Source organism: Garra rufa, chromosome 12, assembly GCF_049309525.1.
Source record: "Garra rufa chromosome 12, GarRuf1.0, whole genome shotgun sequence".
NCBI classification, from domain to species: Eukaryota; Metazoa; Chordata; class Actinopteri; order Cypriniformes; family Cyprinidae; genus Garra; species Garra rufa.
This window is the reverse complement of record NC_133372.1, coordinates 43,819,581-43,840,803: the sequence shown is the minus strand read 5'-3', so window position 1 is coordinate 43,840,803 and position 21,223 is coordinate 43,819,581. Positions and strand designations below refer to the sequence as shown.

General features: G+C 35.1%; 1 protein-coding gene across 1 annotated transcript; it reads left to right on the top strand.

Moving 5' to 3' along the window:
* Positions 1-2,636: 2,636 nt before the first annotated feature.
* pcif1 (phosphorylated CTD interacting factor 1) lies at positions 2,637-21,080 on the top strand. Its single transcript, XM_073851135.1, has 16 exons — positions 2,637-3,163; positions 6,954-7,096; positions 7,185-7,309; positions 8,602-8,736; positions 8,864-9,003; positions 9,150-9,304; positions 11,832-11,979; positions 12,079-12,162; positions 12,241-12,340; positions 13,336-13,498; positions 13,651-13,826; positions 13,917-14,003; positions 14,090-14,274; positions 14,610-14,703; positions 15,800-15,975; positions 18,023-21,080. Exons 2-16 carry the CDS (start codon positions 6,973-6,975, stop codon positions 18,294-18,296), a joined length of 2,166 nt encoding a protein of 721 aa, XP_073707236.1. The 5' UTR covers positions 2,637-3,163; positions 6,954-6,972; the 3' UTR covers positions 18,297-21,080.
* Positions 21,081-21,223: the final 143 nt, after the last annotated feature.

Genomic DNA, 21,223 nt, shown 5'->3' with positions numbered 1-21,223 from the left:
GTATAATTCATAATTCAATAGCAAACTCATAAAATTTCAGATATTATTATGTAAATTTGAGTAAAAGGGCAAAAGAATATGATATAAAATGTAGCGCAGTATGTAAAATCCATAATATATATATATTCATATATATTTCATTACATTTTTAATAAATAATAATTTTAATAAACAAATCTTTTTTGGTTAAAAAAGCAAAAAAAAAAACATGATATAAAATAACTAGCAGTGTTGATCCATAATATAAACAAATATGAAGACAATTGATCATTTCCTTCTTTTGACATGCAGATTTCCTAAACAGGAAGCAATGAACCAATAATATAAAAAGCCTATAAATCCAGTGTACAGGTGATGTCCGGTTGCCAAATGAAAAAATGCACATTTTCATATTAGCCTCATAGAAACATAAACCTACCTCCATTTGTCCTGGAGGCTCTCGTTCCCTTTTGAGCGATGCCACACAATGAAACCATAAACTTTGTACACATTTATTGCAAGCATTACAGCTTATTCCCACATTTCCCTCCCCAAATACCTTTGTAGTGCCTTTCACAATAATCAAATACTTACAGCGGTGTGGAAATGCAGGCTGGCTAACTTTAGTCTTGCAGTCTGAAATGCACCAGTTTGAATCCTCGCTGTATCCTTCCTCTTTTAGTCTGGGTTCACTATGTTCCCACTTCATAGGCAGACAGATTTTATAAGGGCTTGTGGGGAAAGGGTGTTGCTCTTCGCCTCATGTCATACGACCTTGTGACAACAAGGATGATGGCTGGGATTCATAATCATGATAATGTGTGAAGAAAACATTTTCCATGCAACAGGATTGTGGCATCTGTTTTATTATGTACAAACACATTCTTGCAGCATTTTCAAAAAGCTCACATTATTTCTTGTGAAGTGGTGGAGTGATGGCCTGAGGTTGCATTAAACAGAATCCAGTGCTCTGCCCTTTAATTTTTGGAGGCTAAACCTTAAATTAGTTCATGACTTCTTAGAAACCCATGTCCCAAGGTTTCATAGAATCACATGATGCAAAAAAATGGTTCGACTTCAAACCACAGAGGACCAAGGTGGAGCTCATTTTGGAGAAGTGAGTTTAGAAAAAAATGTTATTTTAAGCTTGTGCCCACCAATTATGGGGTGAGCTTATTAAACTTTCTTTTTTTAAGTAAGACTCGAATTTGTTTGAAAAGAGTGGGCGAGGAAACGCGTCACTTGCTCTTAATATAGCACAAGTTTAGACGCAACGCTGACAGAGAACATTTGATCTGGTTTTCCTCCCACTAAAATCCAGAATTACCTCAAGTCTTGCATAAAGCTGAATTCTGCAGTCCTGATGAATGGCTTTAATGTCAGGAAAGCACTGGTTTGTGATTTGGGAACATACAGCAGTGTTGTTATTGTTTACTAAAACTATTAAAATGTTTTTTTTTTTTTTTTGTTAACTGAAATATTACACTGTAAAAATGATTTTTCATAAAGTTAAACAAAAGATAAAATGCATAAAATAAAACATAGTATTGGTGGATGTTTTACAAGAAAATACCGTTTTTAATGTGTTTTAAATTTCACATTTAGTTCAGTGTAACTTGCATGTTCTTTGCAATTGTTTGTGAAATTTATTAGCAATTAATTATTGTTATTATCATTTTTTTTTACAGTGATGGGCAAACCTAAACTTAATAATCTTTAAAGGAAATTAGAAATGGTGTCTTGTCAACTAACAGAAAAAAAACAAATATTTAGTATATATACACTACTAGTCAAAAGTTTTTGGAAGACATCTCTTCTGCACTTGCATTTATTTGATCCAAAATACATTTAATATTTTTTACTATAAAATAACTGTTTCCTATTTGAATATATTTTAAATGTAATTTATTCCTGTGATTTCAAAGCTGAATTTTCAGCATTTTTTTGAGATTTTTTTTTATAGAAATTAATACTTTTATTCAGCAAGGATGCTTTAAATTGATTAAAAGTGATGATGAAGACATTTATAATGTTACAAAGGATTTCTATTTGAAATAAATGCTGTTCTTTTGAACGTTGTATTCATCAAAGAAACCTGAAAAAAAATACTGAGCTGTTTTCAATATAATAATAATAATAATAATAACAACAATAAAATGATGCTAAAAATTCAGCTTTGAAATCACAGAAATAAATTACATTTTAAAATATATTTAAATAGGAAACAGTTATTTCAAATAGTAAAAATATTTCACAATTTTACTTTTTGGATCAAATAAAAGCAGGCTTGGTGAGCAGTAGACACTTTAAAAAAATAAATATTAAAAAACAACAACATTAAAAATCTTTTTTCAGCATCTAACAAGACATGAAAACAGAAAAATATCATTTAAATAAAAATAAATGATAGTAGTACAAATGACCAATGAAGTATAAAGGGCAGTAAAGTGCACATGAGCATGTAGCGCAAATGGCATGATGTACAAATGGAAATGAGCCGAATTCAAAATAAGCAATTCACAATAGTTCAAACTGAAATAATAATATAAGTAGGATGTTAAAAAGTGGAAGTGTGGCAAAGTTCAGAAGCAAACATTCACAGGAAAACTTTAATTTAAACAGCCTTTATTTGAAGCGCATTAATGACAATTTTAAAAATCAGATAATAATTCAAAGCATAGACATTTTAATGCAAGTACCAGCTAAAAATATGAAATATCATTTTTAGTAACTGAATTAAAGATGAAAAAATCCAAATGAACGAAAACGTGCAGCTAACTTTTATTCAAAAAAAGTCTTATTCAAAAAAATGGCTAAAAACGTAAACTGAAATAAAGCTAAATGCAAATATTTCGGGGAAAACTCATAAAATAGGTATTTTATTGAAGTAAATATATAAACATTTTCAGGACAACAATGAAGAACATCCACATAGCTTCCTGTGAATAAATAAAACCATGTATTTATGTTTGTTTATTTCATGTCACAGTAGTAGAACGAAAGAATGCCCCTCTACAAATGGCCGCTCTGTTTTGACGACTTCCACTGCGGGCCCGCGCGTGCGCATTAACCGCGTCCGAGTGCCCGATACAAGATGGCGGAGTCGGTGGGGAGGGAGAGGCGGAGGCGGGTCCGAACTGAATAGCGCAAAGCCTATAGAGGACTCCGATCAAACCTCTCCAAGGTAAGGGATTCAGCCATTGAAGAGCAGCACTAGACCTATAGGCGTGTGGCGGAATGCACGGGGCACGATAATATCCCCGCGGTTTCTGCATACGCGCGCAATGCACGCAATAAACAGACATTATAGTGCGCAGTGAGCGCGGCGCCTAGTAAGCGAGAGCGCGCGCCATCTTGTCGACCGTTTCCACGAAGCAAAAGTGCGCGCCTAAAATTTGTGCTCGCAACGGTCGAAGATTGACGGGGTTTAAACTCAATAAATGAGCACTTTGACACACTGTGGTGATGGCCCTATATATCCCCGTCCTTTCTGTGCCCAAATCAAGCCAGATGCTCCGCCATTTGGTCTTATTTTGCCCGCTCTATCCTGCACATCGGCTTGCGCTGCCGTAGCTCTTTGTTGGATGTTTTTCTCCTCCTCCTTCGGGTTTGTTTTCGGGCGGCTCGATCTGGGGTGGGCGGCGTAGCAGGCGCATGCGTGCCCTTCTTTCGCTCATTTGCGCTCTTATTAACGACGATAAACGCAGTAAACACATTCACGTTGAATATATTCATGATGTGTGGTGTGATACCTGGATTTCCGAAACTAAAAACCCACGGTATTGCTGTGGTACAAGCCTATTATTATCCGATACCATCACTGTACCGTGTTACCGCCATAGTACTTTTTGTAAGGTTTATTTGTGGGGAAAACACGGTGTTTCTGAGAATGAACGATACATTACTTTGTCAGTATTTAGCCGCAAGTCAGCTCGGGCCAGCCTAATTTTAAGCGTTAAGCCATTTCCTCAAATTTACCATGGTAGTACCATGGTATTCTTAGAAGTTCCTCAGAGTGCCATGTACAGTAGTAGATTGTGTATATTTGACCCTAGACCACAAAACCAGCCTTAAGATCATGTTTTATTAACATTTTGTACGTTTCCTACTGTAAATATTTCAAAGCTCAGTTTTTGATAAGTTCTTTGCAATGCATATTACTATATTTGGACAATTTTCTCAGTATTTAGATTTGTTGCACCTTCAGGTTTCAGATTTTCAAATATTGTCTTATCTTAGCAAAGCTTTCAGATGATGTATAAATCTCAATTTTCATAAATCGACACTTATGATGGGTTTTGTGGTCCTGGGTCACAAATATATTTACATACATGCAAAAATATTGACCTTACACCATATTATTTACAAGGTACTGGACACCCCATACATGTTCATCAGTTCATTTACTTTTTATGGTATTTATGGTGTGTAGTTATACTATGATGCTTTGAAATATACCATGTTGTTGTATAGTTATACGATATTCATGAATATTGTTTTAGTATGTGTTATGTCATGGATTGGTCGTAGGAATGAAATGTGAACCTGGACCACAAAACCAGTCATAAGGGTGAATTTTTTGAAACGGATGATTAAATAAGCTTTCCATTGATGTATGGTTTGTTAGGATAGGACAATAGGAATTTGAGGGTGCAAAATTGCCTTTAAAGTTGTTCTTAGCAATGCATATTACTAATCCAAAAATTTACGAAAAAATAGTTGTAGAACATGATCTTTACTTAATACCCTAATGATGACTATTGGCATGAAAGAAAAAGTGATCATTTTGACCCATACTATGTATTTTTGGCTATTGCTACAAATATACCCGTGCTACTTAAGACTGGTTTTGTGATCCAGGGTCAAAAATAATTGTTTTTTTTAAATTCTATTAGTGAATGTTTAACAAATCGAGGATCCAAAGTTTCACTTTCGTTATTATGTTTGAGTTTCATTATTTTCCTGCAGTTTTTCTTTCACATTCATCTCAGCTGACTTAAAGGCATAGTCCACCCCAAAAAAAGAAAATGTAGTCATTATTTAATTGATTACAGTCATCTGCTTCAGTCTCTGTTTTGTTTGTATCCAGAATTCAATTGCCTTTTGGGGTTAAGTATAATAACCTTGTGTTGTATTATTTTTTAAGGGGCTGTGACTCCAATACTCTGTGGAAAAAATAAAGAAAAAAAGAAATAAGATAATATCTTGTTCTTGAGAACAGCGTACAGCCGTATTACCAAAAGTTTAATCTTCTGTTTTATCACAAACTAAGCTTAGAATGTGAAAACTAGTTTACATTTATTCCCATTTTATTTTTTATACACGGCATCTTGGAACCCCAAACACCACATTTGTGACCCTGGACCACAATTTATATATCATCTGACAGCTTGCCATTGATGTATTGTTTGTTAGATAGGACAATATCCAGGAACTTGAGAAAAATATTAAAATATTGAGATAATCTCCTTATTCTTTAAATTCTATTTTTTCATAGCAATGCTTATTACTAATCAAAACTTAAGTTTTGATAAATTTACAGTAGAAAATTGACAAAATATCTTCATGGAACATGATCTTTACTTAATATCCTAATGATTTTTGGCCTAAAAGAATAAGTGATCATTTTGACCCATACAATGTATTGTTGGCTATTGCTACAAATATACCCATGATACAGGGTCACAAATGATTGTTTGAAACTTTAACTCTATTAGTGAATGTTTTACAAATCAAGTATCCAAAGTTTCGCTTTCATTATTATGTTTGAGTCATTATTTTCCTTCAAAGTTTTTCTTTCATTCTCACATTCACCTCAGCTGACTTAAAAGCATAGTTTATCCCCCCCCCAAAAAACAAAATTTTGTCATTATTTTCTTAATCCTAACTATTTAATTGATTACAGTCATCTAATTCAGTCTCTGTTTTATTTGTATGTCCAGAAGTAAATTGCATTTTGGGATTAAGAAGTGTAATCAGCTTGTATTGTTTTAACTTTTACAGGACTGAGACTCCAATACTCTGTGAAAAAAATAAGAAATAATATGTGACCCTGGACCACAAAACCAGTCATAAGGTTAAATTTGACAAAACTGAGATGTATACATCATATGAAAGCTCAATAAATAAGCTTTCTATTGATGTATGGTTTGTTAGGATAGGACAATATTTGGCCGAGATACATCTATTTGAATATCTGGAATCTGAGGGTGCACAAAAATCAAAATACTGAGAAAATCACCTTTAAAGTTGTCCAAATTAGGTTCTTAACAATGCATATTACTAATCAAAAATTACATTTTGATATATTTATAGTAGGAATTTTACAAAAAATCTTCATGGAACATGAACTTTACTTAATTTCCTAATGATTTTTGGCATAAAAGAAAAATCAATAATTTTGACCCATACAATGTATTTTTGGCTATTGCTACAAATATACCCCAGCGACTTAAGACTGGTTTTGTGGTCCAGGGTCACATATATCTTCAGATTATTTTAATCTGTTTTATCACAAACCGAACTTAGAATGTGAGAACTAGTTTCCATTTATTCCCATTTTATGTTTTATACATGTTCTCTGGGACTACTAAACACCATATTTGTGACCCTGGACCACAATTTATACATCATCTGACAGCTTTCCATTGATGTATAGTTTGTTAGGATAGGACAATATTTTGTCAGAGATACAACTATTAAAAAAAAACTGCAAAAATGTCAAAACATTGAGAAAATCACCTTTAAAGTTGTCCAAATAAAGTTTTTAGCAATGCATATTACTATTCAAAATTAAGTTTTTCTATATTTACAGTAGGAAATTGACAAAATATCTTTATGGAGCATGATTGCTACAAATTTACCAGTGCTATTTGTGGTCCAGGGTCACTCTTAGGCTTAATATGACATCTCTATCTATTGCTCTCAGAATTACAATGCTTGCCTTTTGTAAAGACAGAATTTTCCGTCTTAAGACAGGACAAATGAGGAGCTATGACGAGTGAAAACCACGCAACAATAAAGGCAGACTCGGCATTGGTCATGTCGCCCACCGGGTCCACATCACAGGCGGCTCCCTTATCACCCTCAACCAGCAAACCCATCCAAGAGCTGCCAGGTGTGTATCTGGAAGGCTGTAAATAACTAATGGGAGTCTGTTTGAGACTGCTGTGTCCCGTGTATCTGATTTTTAGTTTGATTTTTAGATGAGCTGATTCAGGCTGGATGGTCAAAATGTTGGAGTAAGAGGGAGAATCGGCCGTATTACTTCAATCGATTCACTAACCAGTCGCTGTGGGAGATGCCTGTCCTTGGCCAGCATGATGTCATTGTAAGTTCAGGCTTTAGAGCCGGTTAGATCTCTTAGATCTGGAACATTTTGGGAGTAACCTTTTGATTGTAATTTTTTTTTCCGTAAGATATTGGTTATATTTAGGTTATTTATTTATTTTATTTTTTCAGTTTTAATTTCAAGTTTAAGTAATTGTGTTATGTGGTTATGGGTTTATTGTTTATACAAATATAAAAAAATTTAAATGACCATTTTTTTTTTGTGTGTTTTCAGTTTTTTTTATTTTTGTCTTATGTTGCTTTGTGTTGTTTACAACTATTTTTAGATACTTAATCCTATTTTAAGTGTATTTTAGTAATAATTATACTATTATTGTATATTAATATTTCAAATTAGCTTTTTATTTTTAGATTTCTTATTCATTTGTTTTTCCAGCAGTTGCATTTTTCATTATATTAGTTTTTTATTGGTTCTGTTTATCTTCAATTAATTTTAGTTTTACTGAATGTAGTACTTCAATTTCATTTTAGAAAAGCTTTAAGCCTAGTCCCAGACTAAAATGCATGTCTGAGCTGTTTTAACTGAAAGAAACTGGCACTGACATATGTGACCCTGGACCACAAAACCAGTCTTAAGTCGCTGGGGTATATTTGTAGCAATAGCCAAAAATACATTGTATGGGTCAAAATTATTGATTTTTCTTTTATGCCAAAAATCATTAGGAAATTGAGTAAAGATCATGTTCCATGAAGATTTTTTTGCAAAATTCCTACTATAAATATATCAAAATGTATTTTTTGATTAGTAATATGCATTGTTAAGAACTAAATTCGGAAAACTTTAAAGGTGATTTTCTCAGTATTTTGATTTTTTCCAAATATTGTCCTATCCTAACAAACCATATATCAATAGAAAGCTTATTTATTGAACTTTCATATGATGCATACAACTCAGTTTTGTAAAACTTAACCTTATGACTGGTTTTGTGGTCCAGGGTCACATATCTTAAATTATGCAGGTGTCAATGATTTGTAGCAGTATTCACACCAGGAATGTTTATTTTTTACTAAGGCACATTTATAAAAATAAAAAAAAACTACTGAAATTAAACTATGGCGTAATCCTGTCTTAATTTAAGCCCTGTCTTTGTAACCAGGCCTTTTTAAATTTTAAAACTTAGGTTTAGTGTAAGTATAGTGACTTTTATAAGTAGCTTTGGATAAAAGCATGTGCTAACTACATGCAAGCAAATGTTTTATTTTACCAGAACTGTTTTTAATAGACTTGGTTAACAGTTACAATGCTTTCCTGTTTTTTTGCTGTGGTTTTAGTCAGATCCTCTGGGCTTGAACGCGGCTCCAGCCTCTGGTGAGGCGGTAAGTGATGCCGGTCTGGGCAACGGTCAGCGTAAAAGACATCCATCGGAGGACGCACAAGCGGGCCCTAACAGTTTCAAGAGGCCAAAGGTCTGTTTTCTTTTTAATAGCTTATTTGATATCCTTATTTGATGCTTACAAAACAAATACATACTTATCAACAACTGTTGATTTGTTTGGTCATATTTTACTGAATTATCTTTCTGTTTGATTTCAGGTTGAGATTCCAGCCACTCCAACCACTCCCACTATCCCGATTTCTCCCAGCACACCAGGAGTCAAACCCTGGGTCAACACCACAGATGATAAACAAGGCCAGACCAGCGTACCCGCACCAGCTCCGTATCGGCCCTCTGTGTGAGTATGGGCTCCGTTTACCAGTAGGATTGGCTAAAAGCTTCCAACTAAATGGTTAAATGTAAGATTGAAAAGTGATTTCAGATGTCCTGACAGCAGTCAAGGTCTGTAGACATGACATGTCTGAACTGGACCTTGTGTTTCAGGGTGTACTGGGACCTGGACATTCAGACCAATGCTGTGATTCGTGAGCGAGCCGCGGCGAACCACCTCCCTCCACACCCTGAGATCGAGTTGCAGAGAGCTCAACTCACCACCAAACTGAGGCAGCACTACCACGAGCTGTGCTCTCAGCGTGAGGGTATGTCCACACCACTGCTTTCACATTTGACTGAATATGTTCCCATAAACGAGCTTGAAGTTCTACATATGTGACCCTGGACCACAAAACCAGTCATAAGGTTAAATTTTACAAAACTGAGATATATACATCTCAATAAATAAGCTTTCTATTGATATATGGTTTGTTAGGATAGGACAACATTTGGCCGAGATACATCTATTTGAAAATCTGAAATCTAAGGGTGCAAAAAATCTAAATACTGAGAAAATCACCTTTAAAGTTCTCCAAATTAAGTTCTTATCAATGCATATTACTAATCAAAAATTACATTTTGATAGGTTTACAGTAGGAATTTTACAAAAAATCTTCATGGAACATGATCTTTACTTAATTTCCTAATGATTTTTGACATAAAAGAAAAATCAATAATTTTGACCCATACAATGTATTTTTGGCTATTGCTACAAATATACCCCAGCGACTTAAGACTGGTTTTGTGGTCCAGGGTCACATATGAGATTATAAATAGTTGTATAGTTATAACTATAAATATATATATAAATTAGAGCTGGGACTCGATTAAAAAAATTTAATCTAATTAATTAGAGGCTTTGTAATTAATTAATCGAAATTAATTAATTAATTTTAATCGCATATAAATATTTGACCTGAGAACAGTGAGAAGTAAGTTTTTTTTCATATGGATTTTTAGTATACCATTGAATAATGACTGAATACATAAGCTTGAGCAACAAAATATAGTTTATTTTTGTTCAACCAAGTCCAACAGACCAGTGCAATATTGCCATTAAGTGTAGCAATAGGCTCGATGTGCTTGGGTGATATGCGAATTCCTTGTTGCATAGCTTGCACACAACCATGCTCTTATCGACGCTTCCATCCATTCGTTTTTTATAACAAAATTTCCCATCCACAGGGCCAACCAAAGCGGTCCCATCAGCTTCTTTGTCCATGTTCACTGTGGTTTGTTTTTGTCTGAACGCTAGTTGGTGCTGCAGTATAATCGGTCCGCCGAAACTCATCCAGTGAGAAACGTTCCGCGGTGCAAAAATAAGTGTGATTAAAATGCGTTAAAAAAAATTTACGCGTTATTTTTGTGTAATTAATTAATCTAAATTAACGCGTTAAAGTCCCGGCCCTAATATAAATATATATATATATAACTATAAATAATGTATAGTTCATAGTTCAGATTGTCATTTCTGGGTGAACTGTCCCCTTATTGTCAGTGCAACAAAAACGGCACTATATTGCTTTTGTCATGATAGAGCTTAGCTACTTTTACGCTGCTGAAAGTGTAGTGAAGTTAGTAGCTTTGTAACTTATTGTTAAATGGTCCCCAGCACTGGGTTACCATTAATGGTTTTGAGTGAATTGCGAAGCTCCCAGAAGGAAACTTTTAATAGCTCAGTGGTGCCTGATATGTATAATAAAATTATATAGTAATATTACCATTTTCTTTCCAGTAATATATAATAATATAATATATAAAAAAAAAAATGCTGCTCTTTTGAACTTTCCATTCATCTGTTTTCAACATTGATAATAATCAGAAATGTTTCTTGAAAAGCAAATCAACATATTAAAATGATTTCTGAAGGATCATGTGACACTGATGACTGGAATAATTACATTGTACAATATCTTAAAATAAAAAGTTATTTTAAATTGTACAAATATTTCACAATTTTGTTGTTTTTAGAGTTTTTTTTACAGTAAATGCAGCCTTAGTAAGCAGTAAAACCGGAAAAATTCTTACTGACACCACCACTTTTTCACAAAAATGTGCAGATAATTTACTCACCCCCTTGTCATCCAAGATTTTCATGTATTTCTTTCTTTCTCTCTTTTTTATTTCAGGATTTCTCTTTATAATAGTGTCTCTCAAATGCTCGTCTTGTCTATCTCTGCATGTACTCTGTGTATTCCAGTTTAAGACAGTTAGGGTATGTTGAAAAACTCCCATCTCATTTTCTCCTACAACTTCAAAATGTACCTACATCGCTGCAGAAGTACCAACCCAGTGTTTTCAAAGTGAACGTGCAAAGGAGATCAAACGCCCTTTACAAAAAGAGGTAAAACAGAGATGCAGGAAGAAGTTGGAGAAAAAAAATTAGATGGGAGTTTTTCGACATACCCTAACTGTCTTGAACCGGAATACACAATGACAGAGCTAGACAAGACGAGTGTTTGAGGTTAAAAAGTATATAAATTGGCAACTTTTTTTTTTTTTTTTGTGAAAATAACCAATTATTTTGCTAGATTAGACCCTTCTTCCTTGGCTGGTTTAGAGCCCTTTGAAGCTGCATTTAAACTGCATTTTGGAAGTTCAAACTTGCGGGCACCATAGGAGTCCATTATATGGAGAGAAATCCTAAAATGTTTTACTCAAAAAACATAATTTTTTTACGATTTATCTTGGATGACATGGGGGTGAGTAAATTGTCTGTACATTTTTGTTCTTGAAGTGATCCTTTAATGCTACACATATAATTGATAGAAATGATTGACTGATTGTTTTCAGGCATAGAGCCCCCACGGGAATCCTTCAACCGCTGGCTATTAGAAAGAAAGGTGGTGGATAAAGGTCTGGATCCACTCTTGCCCAGCGAATGCGACCCGGTCATTTCTCCATCCATGTTCAGAGAGATCATGAACGACATCCCCATCAGGTACTTGAACATTTTCTCACGTTTATCACTTTTTTGCGTCATATATTTCAATATGGCAATGGTTTTATAACTTAATAACTTCTTTGCAACAAATTTCAGGCTCTCTCGTATCAAATACAAGGAAGAGGCCAGGAAACTCTTGTTTAAATATGCAGAGGCAGCCAAGAAGATGATTGACTCCAGGTAGTTATTCATGTCAGTTACTAGGATTTCTAAGATGAACATGAACTGTTTATTAAAGTCAATTTCTCGTTTGCACAGAAATGCAACTCCTGACAGTCGGAAGGTGGTGAAGTGGAACGTCGAGGACACGATGAACTGGCTGAGACGAGACCATTCTGCCAGCAAAGAGGACTATATGGTACTTGCTCTAAGCCACCTACCTAGACCTAGCATTTCAAATAGAGATGCACCAAATGTTCGGCCAGCGAAAATGGCAAAAAAAAAAAAAAAAAGCATTTTTGGTGTTTGGTCGAATAAGCATTTAAAACTGTCTGAGGAAGACGCAAAAAAAAATTACAAGCTCCCACAGCGAGAGGCTATTTAGTACCACATCGCATGTCTCCGATGTGAAGCGGAATGGGTGGTTGTTGCTGGTTATTGTATGATATGAATTGTATGTATTTTGACAGCGCTGCACAAGTTCGTTAGCCAGGGTTCAAAGTCCAAAGCGCAAGGAAAATGTGCGCTGAAACAGCGTAATGAGTGTCATTCATACATCTGCTGCTGTCAACAAAAAGAAGTACTGAGGTCTTCTTGCTGATTTCCACCAAAATAAAAGTCAACATTCATAATTGTTAGTATTGTAATTTTACTGTTTTTCTGTTAAATAAAATAAAAAATAATACACAAATAATTACAACAGCTCTATTAAAACATTTATTATAACATTCACACAAAGTGTTCAAATTGGGATCTGTAATATTTTCTAATGTTTTAAAAGAAGTCTCTTCTGCTCAGCAAGATTGCATTTAGTTGTACATTAAAAAACACATGCCTAGTTTAAGATGGGGCCTAAAAATGGCCAAAGTATGTTATTTTACTAACTTATTAATTTTAAGTTAAATTGTGCTTTGGTAGGCTATAATGTCTACTAGAATGTTAAAATGTTCAGTGTTAAGTAAATGTTTTTAAATCGTTGTTTTGTAATTGATTTTTTTTTGTCTTTGAAAAGCATCACAAAACTGTAAAAAGCACCTTTTGGCTATTTAATTCATGCAACGGTGAAAAACACTGGCAAAATGCATGGGTGGGGGGGGGGGTTCATTTTGTTCGGTTTCAGTCAAGAATTTTCATTTCGGTGCATCCCTAATTTTAAAGCATCATATGCAGGACGGTAACACAATCTTTCCTCAGGATCGACTCGAGCATTTACGGAAGCAGTGCGGCCCTCATGTGGCGTCCGTGGCGAAGGACTCCGTTGAGGGCATCTGTTCAAAGATCTACCACATTTCTGCAGAATATGTGCGGAGGATCCGCCAGGCTCACCTAACTCTGCTTAAAGAGTGCAACATCTCAGGTAGGCTTTGGAGATGTTCACAACTCTGGAAAATGGCCAGTCTGGGTTTTATCGTGGACAAAAAATCGACCAATAGAATGATTTTTTTGGTGTAAATTCTCACTTTAGGTTTGACTTTAAATCCTTTCTGATTTATTCTTCTTGCTTTGAAGTGGACGGCACAGAGTCAAAGGAGGTCCAGGACCGGTTGGTGTATTGTTATCCAGTCAGGCTGTCCATCCCGTCTCCTCCTCAGCCACGTGTCGAGCTGCACTTTGAGAATGACGTTGCCTGTCTGCGGTATAAAGGGGAAATGGTGAAGGTCAACCGCGGTCATTTTAACAAACTGGTGTGTATATGCTAAGACTAGCTCAAAACGGACTAAGTTTGGATACTTTTGATTCTTATCGTGTTACGTTTAATTCTCTGGCACAAACAGGAACTTCTATATCGGTACAGCTGTGTTGATGACCCAAGGTTTGAAAAGTTCCTGTCTCGTGTGTGGTGCCTTATCAAAAGATACCAGGTAATACTTAAGCTACAAGCATTGGTAACCAATCAGGAGAACAAATGCAGCATCAATGGGTGTTTCCGCTCTCTTGTGAATCACAGGTGATGTTTGGCTCCGGTGTGAATGAGGGGTCTGGTCTGCAGGGGGCGCTGCCTGTTCCTGTCTTTGAGGCTCTCAACAAGCAGTTTGGAGTGACATTCGAGTGCTTCGCTTCTCCTCTAAACTGCTACTTCAAGCAGTTTTGCTCTGCCTTTCCAGACACTGATGGCTTCTTTGGATCTCGAGGGTATGTAAATGTGTTCTCGGTCATTGGTATTGTTTTTCTGGCTTTGAAATGGAATATAAAAATGACGTTCAAACATCTTTGAAGAATGCTTGTTTATTGAACAACTGTGAATTATAAAATATTTAAAAGTTTTAGGTTTATCATTTTTAATGCATTTAACTAATTAATTTAAAATAATTAAATACTATACAATTAGTTTATTAATAATCATTTGATTAATCTTAATGTTTCTGACTTTTATAATTAATCTGTTACTGCTGACTTTATACAAGCGAGCATGTTTCAATCAAAGAGGTTAATTTGCTATATTGTGTCACTCATCTCTGTCCTCACAGGCCGTTTCTCCGCTTCTCTCCAGCCAGTGGCTCATTTGAGGCCAACCCTCCTTTCTGTGAGGAATTCATGGATGCCATGGTGACACACTTTGAGGTGTGTGTCTCTTAACCTCATCCCAAGTCGATTAGATTAGAATATCTTTAAAGTTGAGGTCAAAGTTTACATGCACCTTGCAGAATCTGCAAAATGTGAATTATTTTACCAAAATAAGAGGGATTGTACAAAATGCATGCTATTTTTTACTTCGTACAGAACTGAATAAGATTTTTCACATAAGACGTTTACATATAGACCACAAGAGAAAACAATAATTGAATTTATAAAACCTGAATGATCCACAGCTGTTTGTTGTTTAGTGATAGTTTGTTCATGAGTCCCTTGTTTGTCCTGATCTGCCTGCTGTTCTTCAGAAATATCCTTCATGTTTTTTTTATTTTATTTTGTGTATTCGAACCCTTTCCAACAATGACTGTATGATTTTGAGATCCATCTTTTCACACTGAGGACAACTCAGGGACTCATGCAGCTAATACAGAAGGTTCAAACGCTCACTGATGTGTGAAGGAAACCTCATGCATTGAGAGCCAGGCAACTTGAAAACAGTGAAAACTTATTTAACTTATTTTGTCTTCTGGGAAACGTGTATCTTCTGTAGCTTCTGAAGAACAGTACTAAATGAAAAAACATGATATTTAGGCAAAATAAGAAAAATGTAGCTACACGTTTTCACCCCCAGCTCTTAATGCATAATTTTTTCCTTCTGAAGCTTCAGTGAGTGTTTGAACCTTCTGTATTAGTTGGATATGAGTCCCTCAGTTGTCCTCAGTGTGAAAAGATGGATCTCAAAATCATATAATCATTGTTGCAAAGGGTTCAAATACACAAAAATGCTCAGAAACCAAAGAATTTGTGGGACGTGAAGGATTTTTCTGAAGAACAGCAGGCAGTTTAACTGTTCAGGACAAACAAGGGACTCATGAACAACTATCACTAAACAAATACGCAGCTGTGGATCATTCAGGGTTCAACACAGTATTAAGAATTAACCATATGTAAACTTTTAAATAGTAATTTTTATACATTCAACTATTAGTTTCTCTTGTGAACTATATGTAAACATCTTTTATGTGAAATATCTTATTCAGGTCAATACTAAAACAAATCATCATTCTCTCTCCATCTTACTCAGGATCTTCTGGAACACTCCAGCGAGCCGCTGTCCTTCATCATCTTTGTGCCGGAGTGGCGTGACCCGCCGACCCCTGCCCTGACACGGATGGAGGCCAGCCGCTTCCGCAGGCACCAGATGATCGTGCCTGCCTTTGAGCACGAGTACCGCAGCGGCTCGCAGCACATCTGCAAAAGGTCAGACATTTGTCCGTCTGTTTCCTTGTTCTTGTGGTTTTAGTTCCTTGTTCACTGCACAAAGCTAACCACAAGCGCTTTTAAACTGCACTCGCCACCAAAAGACATAATGTTCTGTGAGGTTTAAAAGAATTAATAAAAATTTTGCTGAACATGTCCTCACCCTAAGGCCACCCAAAATGAAAATAACTTTGTTTCTATATCAATTGGAGAAATGCGGCATTCCATCACTTGCTCACCAATGGATCCACTGCAGTGAATGGGTGCCGTCAGAATGAGTCCAAACAGCTGATTAAAAACATCTCAAAAATCCACAAGTAATCCACTCCATTCCAGTCCATCAGTTAACATCTTGTGAAGTAGGGCTGTGCAATTAATCAAAATTCAGTTTCGATTTCGGCTTCAAACTTTTATGCAAATATAGTAATTGATTATTGCTCCTGACTCCACCCCCCCTTTGTGAGCTTTCGCTCCTCTATACAAGCCCAATTTCACATGCAAATCAGCAAAAATCATGTAACGTGACTTGCATAAAAAGTAAAGTGAACCTTTAGCTTAAGATGCGTACCTAAACGTGCAAAGATACATGCAAATATATGTCAAAATGCAGCATTTGGTGATTATTCGTGTAAACCTTTGTCAGTTATGTCTGAAATTAACGCAAACGTTGAGAATGAAAATATGTGCAACAGTATGTTTGATCCGTTCAGCTCTTAAAGCGACCACAATTAATATTCCTTCTGCCGTCTCTGTGCTTAATGTTAATCAAACAACAAAAGACAAATTACTCACTGCTCTTGACGGAGGGACTTTCATAGTTTTATAAGAAACCAAGCATGTTTAATTCTGGAAGTGTTTTATTTTACATTCAGTCGCTTTAAAAAAGATACAAACAAAACCGTTTTTACAAAACAAAACAGCCTCCCCCACCCAAAACAACTTTTTGTTTGTATCTTTTTTTCTATTGTATTGCTATCTTCAAATCAATCAATCATATAAAGTTCCGGACCCACTCATGATCGCGATTACAATATTAACCAAAATAATTGTGGTTATGATTTTTACCGTAATCGAGCAGGGCTATTATGAAGGCAAAAGCTGCAAGTTAATCCTTGCTTCCGAGTTAAAATCTGCACAGATCAAGAAATGTTTACATGTGAAAACAGTCTGAAACAGCATGAATTGATGGACTGGAGTGGTGTGGACTACTTGTGGATTATTGTGATGTTTTTATCAGCTGTTTTCTCATTCATTTTTTTTTTTTAATTTATTGCCAACAAATATACTATTTACAGGTGATACATCAAAGGTAAACAAAATATGCATGACAGTAAACATGATTTGTGTGTGCATGCGAGTGTGTGTGTGTAAGTGGTAACTGTGTGTCGAAGGTTGGAAGTATATAAACAAGGGAACATGTAGAAAAGTACAACAGACATAACAATAAACAATAATAAAAATGATGATGATAACAATAGTATTAATCACAAAAAATCTGAGGATGGAGGATGTGAATGGAACTCAGAGCTCAGGGTGAGGAAGATGATAAATGGTGGTAATAATAATAATAACATTTTAAATGAACTCCTTTAATCAAGAATGAGGGGAGGTTTGAGGATCAAGAAGAGGGCAATTATAATAATATAGTAATTTAATAATATATAAGATATAAAAATAGAATATAATAGATATTTAAAAAAATATATAGTATTCCTTATTATTATTATTATTATTATTATTATTATTATTATTATTATAAGTAGTATTAATAAAAATAAATAAATAAATAAAATAAAAATAAACTATTGAGTTATTATAAAGTTGCCCAGTTAATCCCCTGCTCACGTCGCCCGGATGGCCATCTAGTAGAGGTGCCCTGTTTTCTCATTCTGATGGCACCCATTCACTGCAGAGGATCCATTGGTGAGCAAGTGATGGAATGCTACATTTCTCCAAATCTGAAAACAAACTCATCTACATTTTAAATGGCCTCAGGGTTATATTTATGGCTGAATTGTTTAACTCATGTTTTAACTCTGTCTCTCAGAGAAGAGATGTACTACAAGTCTGTCCATGGGACGGCAGTGATTTTCCTTCAAAACAACGCTGGCTTTAGCAAATGGGAGCCCACCACGGAGAGAATCCAGGAGTTCCTTGCGGCGTATAAAGTCTCCGGCCGTTCTCTGCCCTCGCCTGGTCCTCCTTCCACCAGTACAGGAGATAAAGACTCCAAACCAGTCGTAGAACGGAGCTCGGCTTCTAAAAGTCAAGACAACAGCAGTCCTGTTGACAAGACTGCACCGGACACAACAAACACTTAGACGGCGGCGCTGGGCGTGTGGCCACGTGTATGTATGTATGTTCATGGGATAGAGTCTATGATTGTATGAGAGGTTTAATATTGCGCTGTTGGGTTCAGACGGGCACTGGGCATGTAAATGTTCACGTGAGAAGACGACAGACCCATATTTGTTTACTTCCTTCCGCCTCTATTATTTAATATTATTTGTTTTAGGTTTTTTGAGTTACGTTTATATCATAATTGTTGGGTTTTATATCAGCGTATTGATAGTTTGGTCACTTTTTTTTTAAGAGATGATAAATGTAGTCATATCTTTTTTTTTTTTTGTTGGGCCTTTTTAGGGTGAATCTCATTGATGTGTCATATTTCATACCAAGATCAAAAAAAAAAAATTTTGCATTACAAAAAAGCAGAAATCCTTTTAAGTTTAGCTTTTTTTCAACAATAGAGCAAGTTTGTAGATTTTGCATTATTTTTTTTAATAGTGATTAAGCTTTTATTTTCATTTGTTATACAGTACATTACTAACTGTATTACAGTGATATTTAAAAAATCAAATCAGAGTAAATTAAACAATGCAATTTAATTGCATTGAGTTATCTTCACCTATATCTGTTCTGCATCACACTAGCAAATTCTTTTTTTTTTTTGCATTATGGTGTATAGAATACAAAAAAGAATGGTCTTCGAAATAGGTTTTAAGCAAAGTAAAAATGGCATATTTTTTGACCTTGGGTTGAGATAAGACTCTATTTGTGACGTTCACTCTTGAACTTTGTGCTTTTCTCACCGACGGGTCACGAAGCCGTCAATGAGTTGATGCACTGACGCTTGTATATTGTTGTTTTAGATGATTTAGAAGACGATCGACGATCAGGCAGCTATGTTTAAATGCCTTCATCATGACATGCGTTAGCGTTAGGGCTCGAAGCGTTCGTCGTTTCCTGTTATACCCGTTCATAGGCGTTTCTTTCTGAGTCGAGAGGTCATGTTTGGTTTTTTCATGTCAGAATATATACTGTATGTAATAACAAAAGGTCTGTAAAGAAGCAGAAAAATCTTTCTAATCTAGTTTCCACCCAGTCATCCATCTGCAGTGAAAGCCAGTCCGTTTTCTTTCCTTTCTACAATATTGTACAGAACACAATAGCAAATCTGAAATGGTTGAGCTGTAAGGATTTTCTACCTTTATCGCGTTCTTGGTTTCTGTACAGTACAAGCCTGTGTGAACCTTAAGTCCTGCTGTGGCATTCTGGGTCACATCAGTTGTAGCATTTAGGTCTAGCAAGTGGAAAAAGAAAAAATGACAAATTTCTTATTAGTTATGAATATGAAAGCATTATTCCAACTGTTTGTGGTGTTTTATTGAGAACGAATTAGCTGATAAATATGGCGTACGCCTCGATTGAGTCTACCTCTCTTATCGGGTGTTTTTTTTTTTTTTTTAAATTGAGAGCAACGACACCTGGAAATCCAAGCGAAGCAGTAAACGAGTGGCTTATTCTTCCTTTAATAACTGCGTCCAGTTATTAGAACTGGTTGCTATTGCCGTGATTTTTCACTGTTTGGTCTATGTGAAAAGTGCTTTAAAAGTTTTGTTTTTATTCTAATCATAAATTTGTTTACATGATATTGGTTTAAATTGTATCACTGGGCAGCGTTTTGAATGTACATTTTAAAAAAGGAAAAGAGAAATGGATTTATTGCTACAATTGGACTAAATGTTGCGATTTATTAACACTACAATGGTGGATCTTTATTTTTTCGTTTGTTTTAGCCATGCTAATGCGTATGTAGAAATGAATATTATATACTATCACTTTATTAAGCCCAATCACTTCCATTTGTAAGTAAGTATAGCTTTGTTTTTGTTTGTTTGTTTGTTTGTTTGTTTTTTTGAGTGGACTACATCGTCTTGTAGCCAAAGTTGGGAAATGGCTTTTATATTAAGTTTAAAAGCATTCCAGTGGTTTGACGTGTAATGTAACCCAGCTTGTCATTTCTAAAATCCAATATAACCCTTGGTTTAAGCGTTGGGCCCTTGTTGGATTTCTTCATCCCAGAGTGGATCACCAGCAAAACTGTAGATGTTGTACAGAACATGGCTATGAAGTTTGTTGTTTTCCATTTGGACAGAAAAACAAAAGATGTCTTTCTCACCGTGCATTGTTTTGTTTGTTTTAATTGAACGTTTTGGTTCTAAATAACCGTTTATGAATTATAGAATTTATGAAATAGTTTTAAACTAAACCAAAGTGTTATTAAAAGAGGAGGAATTTATCTTGTATCTTAAGGTAGAGTCGTGTATGATTGCGTCGGTAATGCATAAATTGTAACCAGCAAAAACATCCATTTATCCATAACTTTATTTTTATAATTCTCTTTGTGTTCCTCGTTTTCTTACAAAGGTATGTTTGGGTTTTTATTTTGCATGACCTGATATTTTTCATTACAACAACGGAAAAAAAAAGATTATAAATTGTACAGATCTGTAATGTTTAATTAGTTGTACGCTTTGCCACACTAGGCTTTTAACCGATTTGTATTTATCAGTCATGTTGATTGATTTATATTTGGTCGCCATTGTGTTTGTTGATTCAGTGTCCTCTAAAATGCCATGAATGTCTCCCCTGTAATCTTATTCTGATAAAGACAAAGATTCAGTGAATGTAAATATGTCTGTGCTTATATAATTTGTTTCTTCTACCTGTATATTATCACTGTTGTGGCATTTCCCATCACCTAAAGTGGTATAAAGATTTTCCTCTGAATCAGAAAAGCTCTCAGTAAAATATTGAAATCACGCGCTCATCCCTGGCATTTATTATTATATTCATTGTACATATTTGCTTTTTAAGGAATGGGACTGATGAAATTGCACAGTTACACTAACAACTCTCATGGAAATTACAATAGTTTATTTTGGACATAGTACCATGGTAATAC

Excerpts from the sequence above, each read along its gene's own strand:
- pcif1 (XM_073851135.1), top strand. The coding sequence starts at position 6,973 with ATGACGAGTGAAAACCACGCAACAATAAAGGCAGACTCGGCATTGGTC. Across the intron at positions 7,310-8,601 it reads TTGGCCAGCATGATGTCATT|TCAGATCCTCTGGGCTTGAA; the intron begins GTAAGTTCAGGC and ends CTGTGGTTTTAG. Across the intron at positions 11,980-12,078 it reads ATGAACGACATCCCCATCAG|GCTCTCTCGTATCAAATACA; the intron begins GTACTTGAACAT and ends AACAAATTTCAG.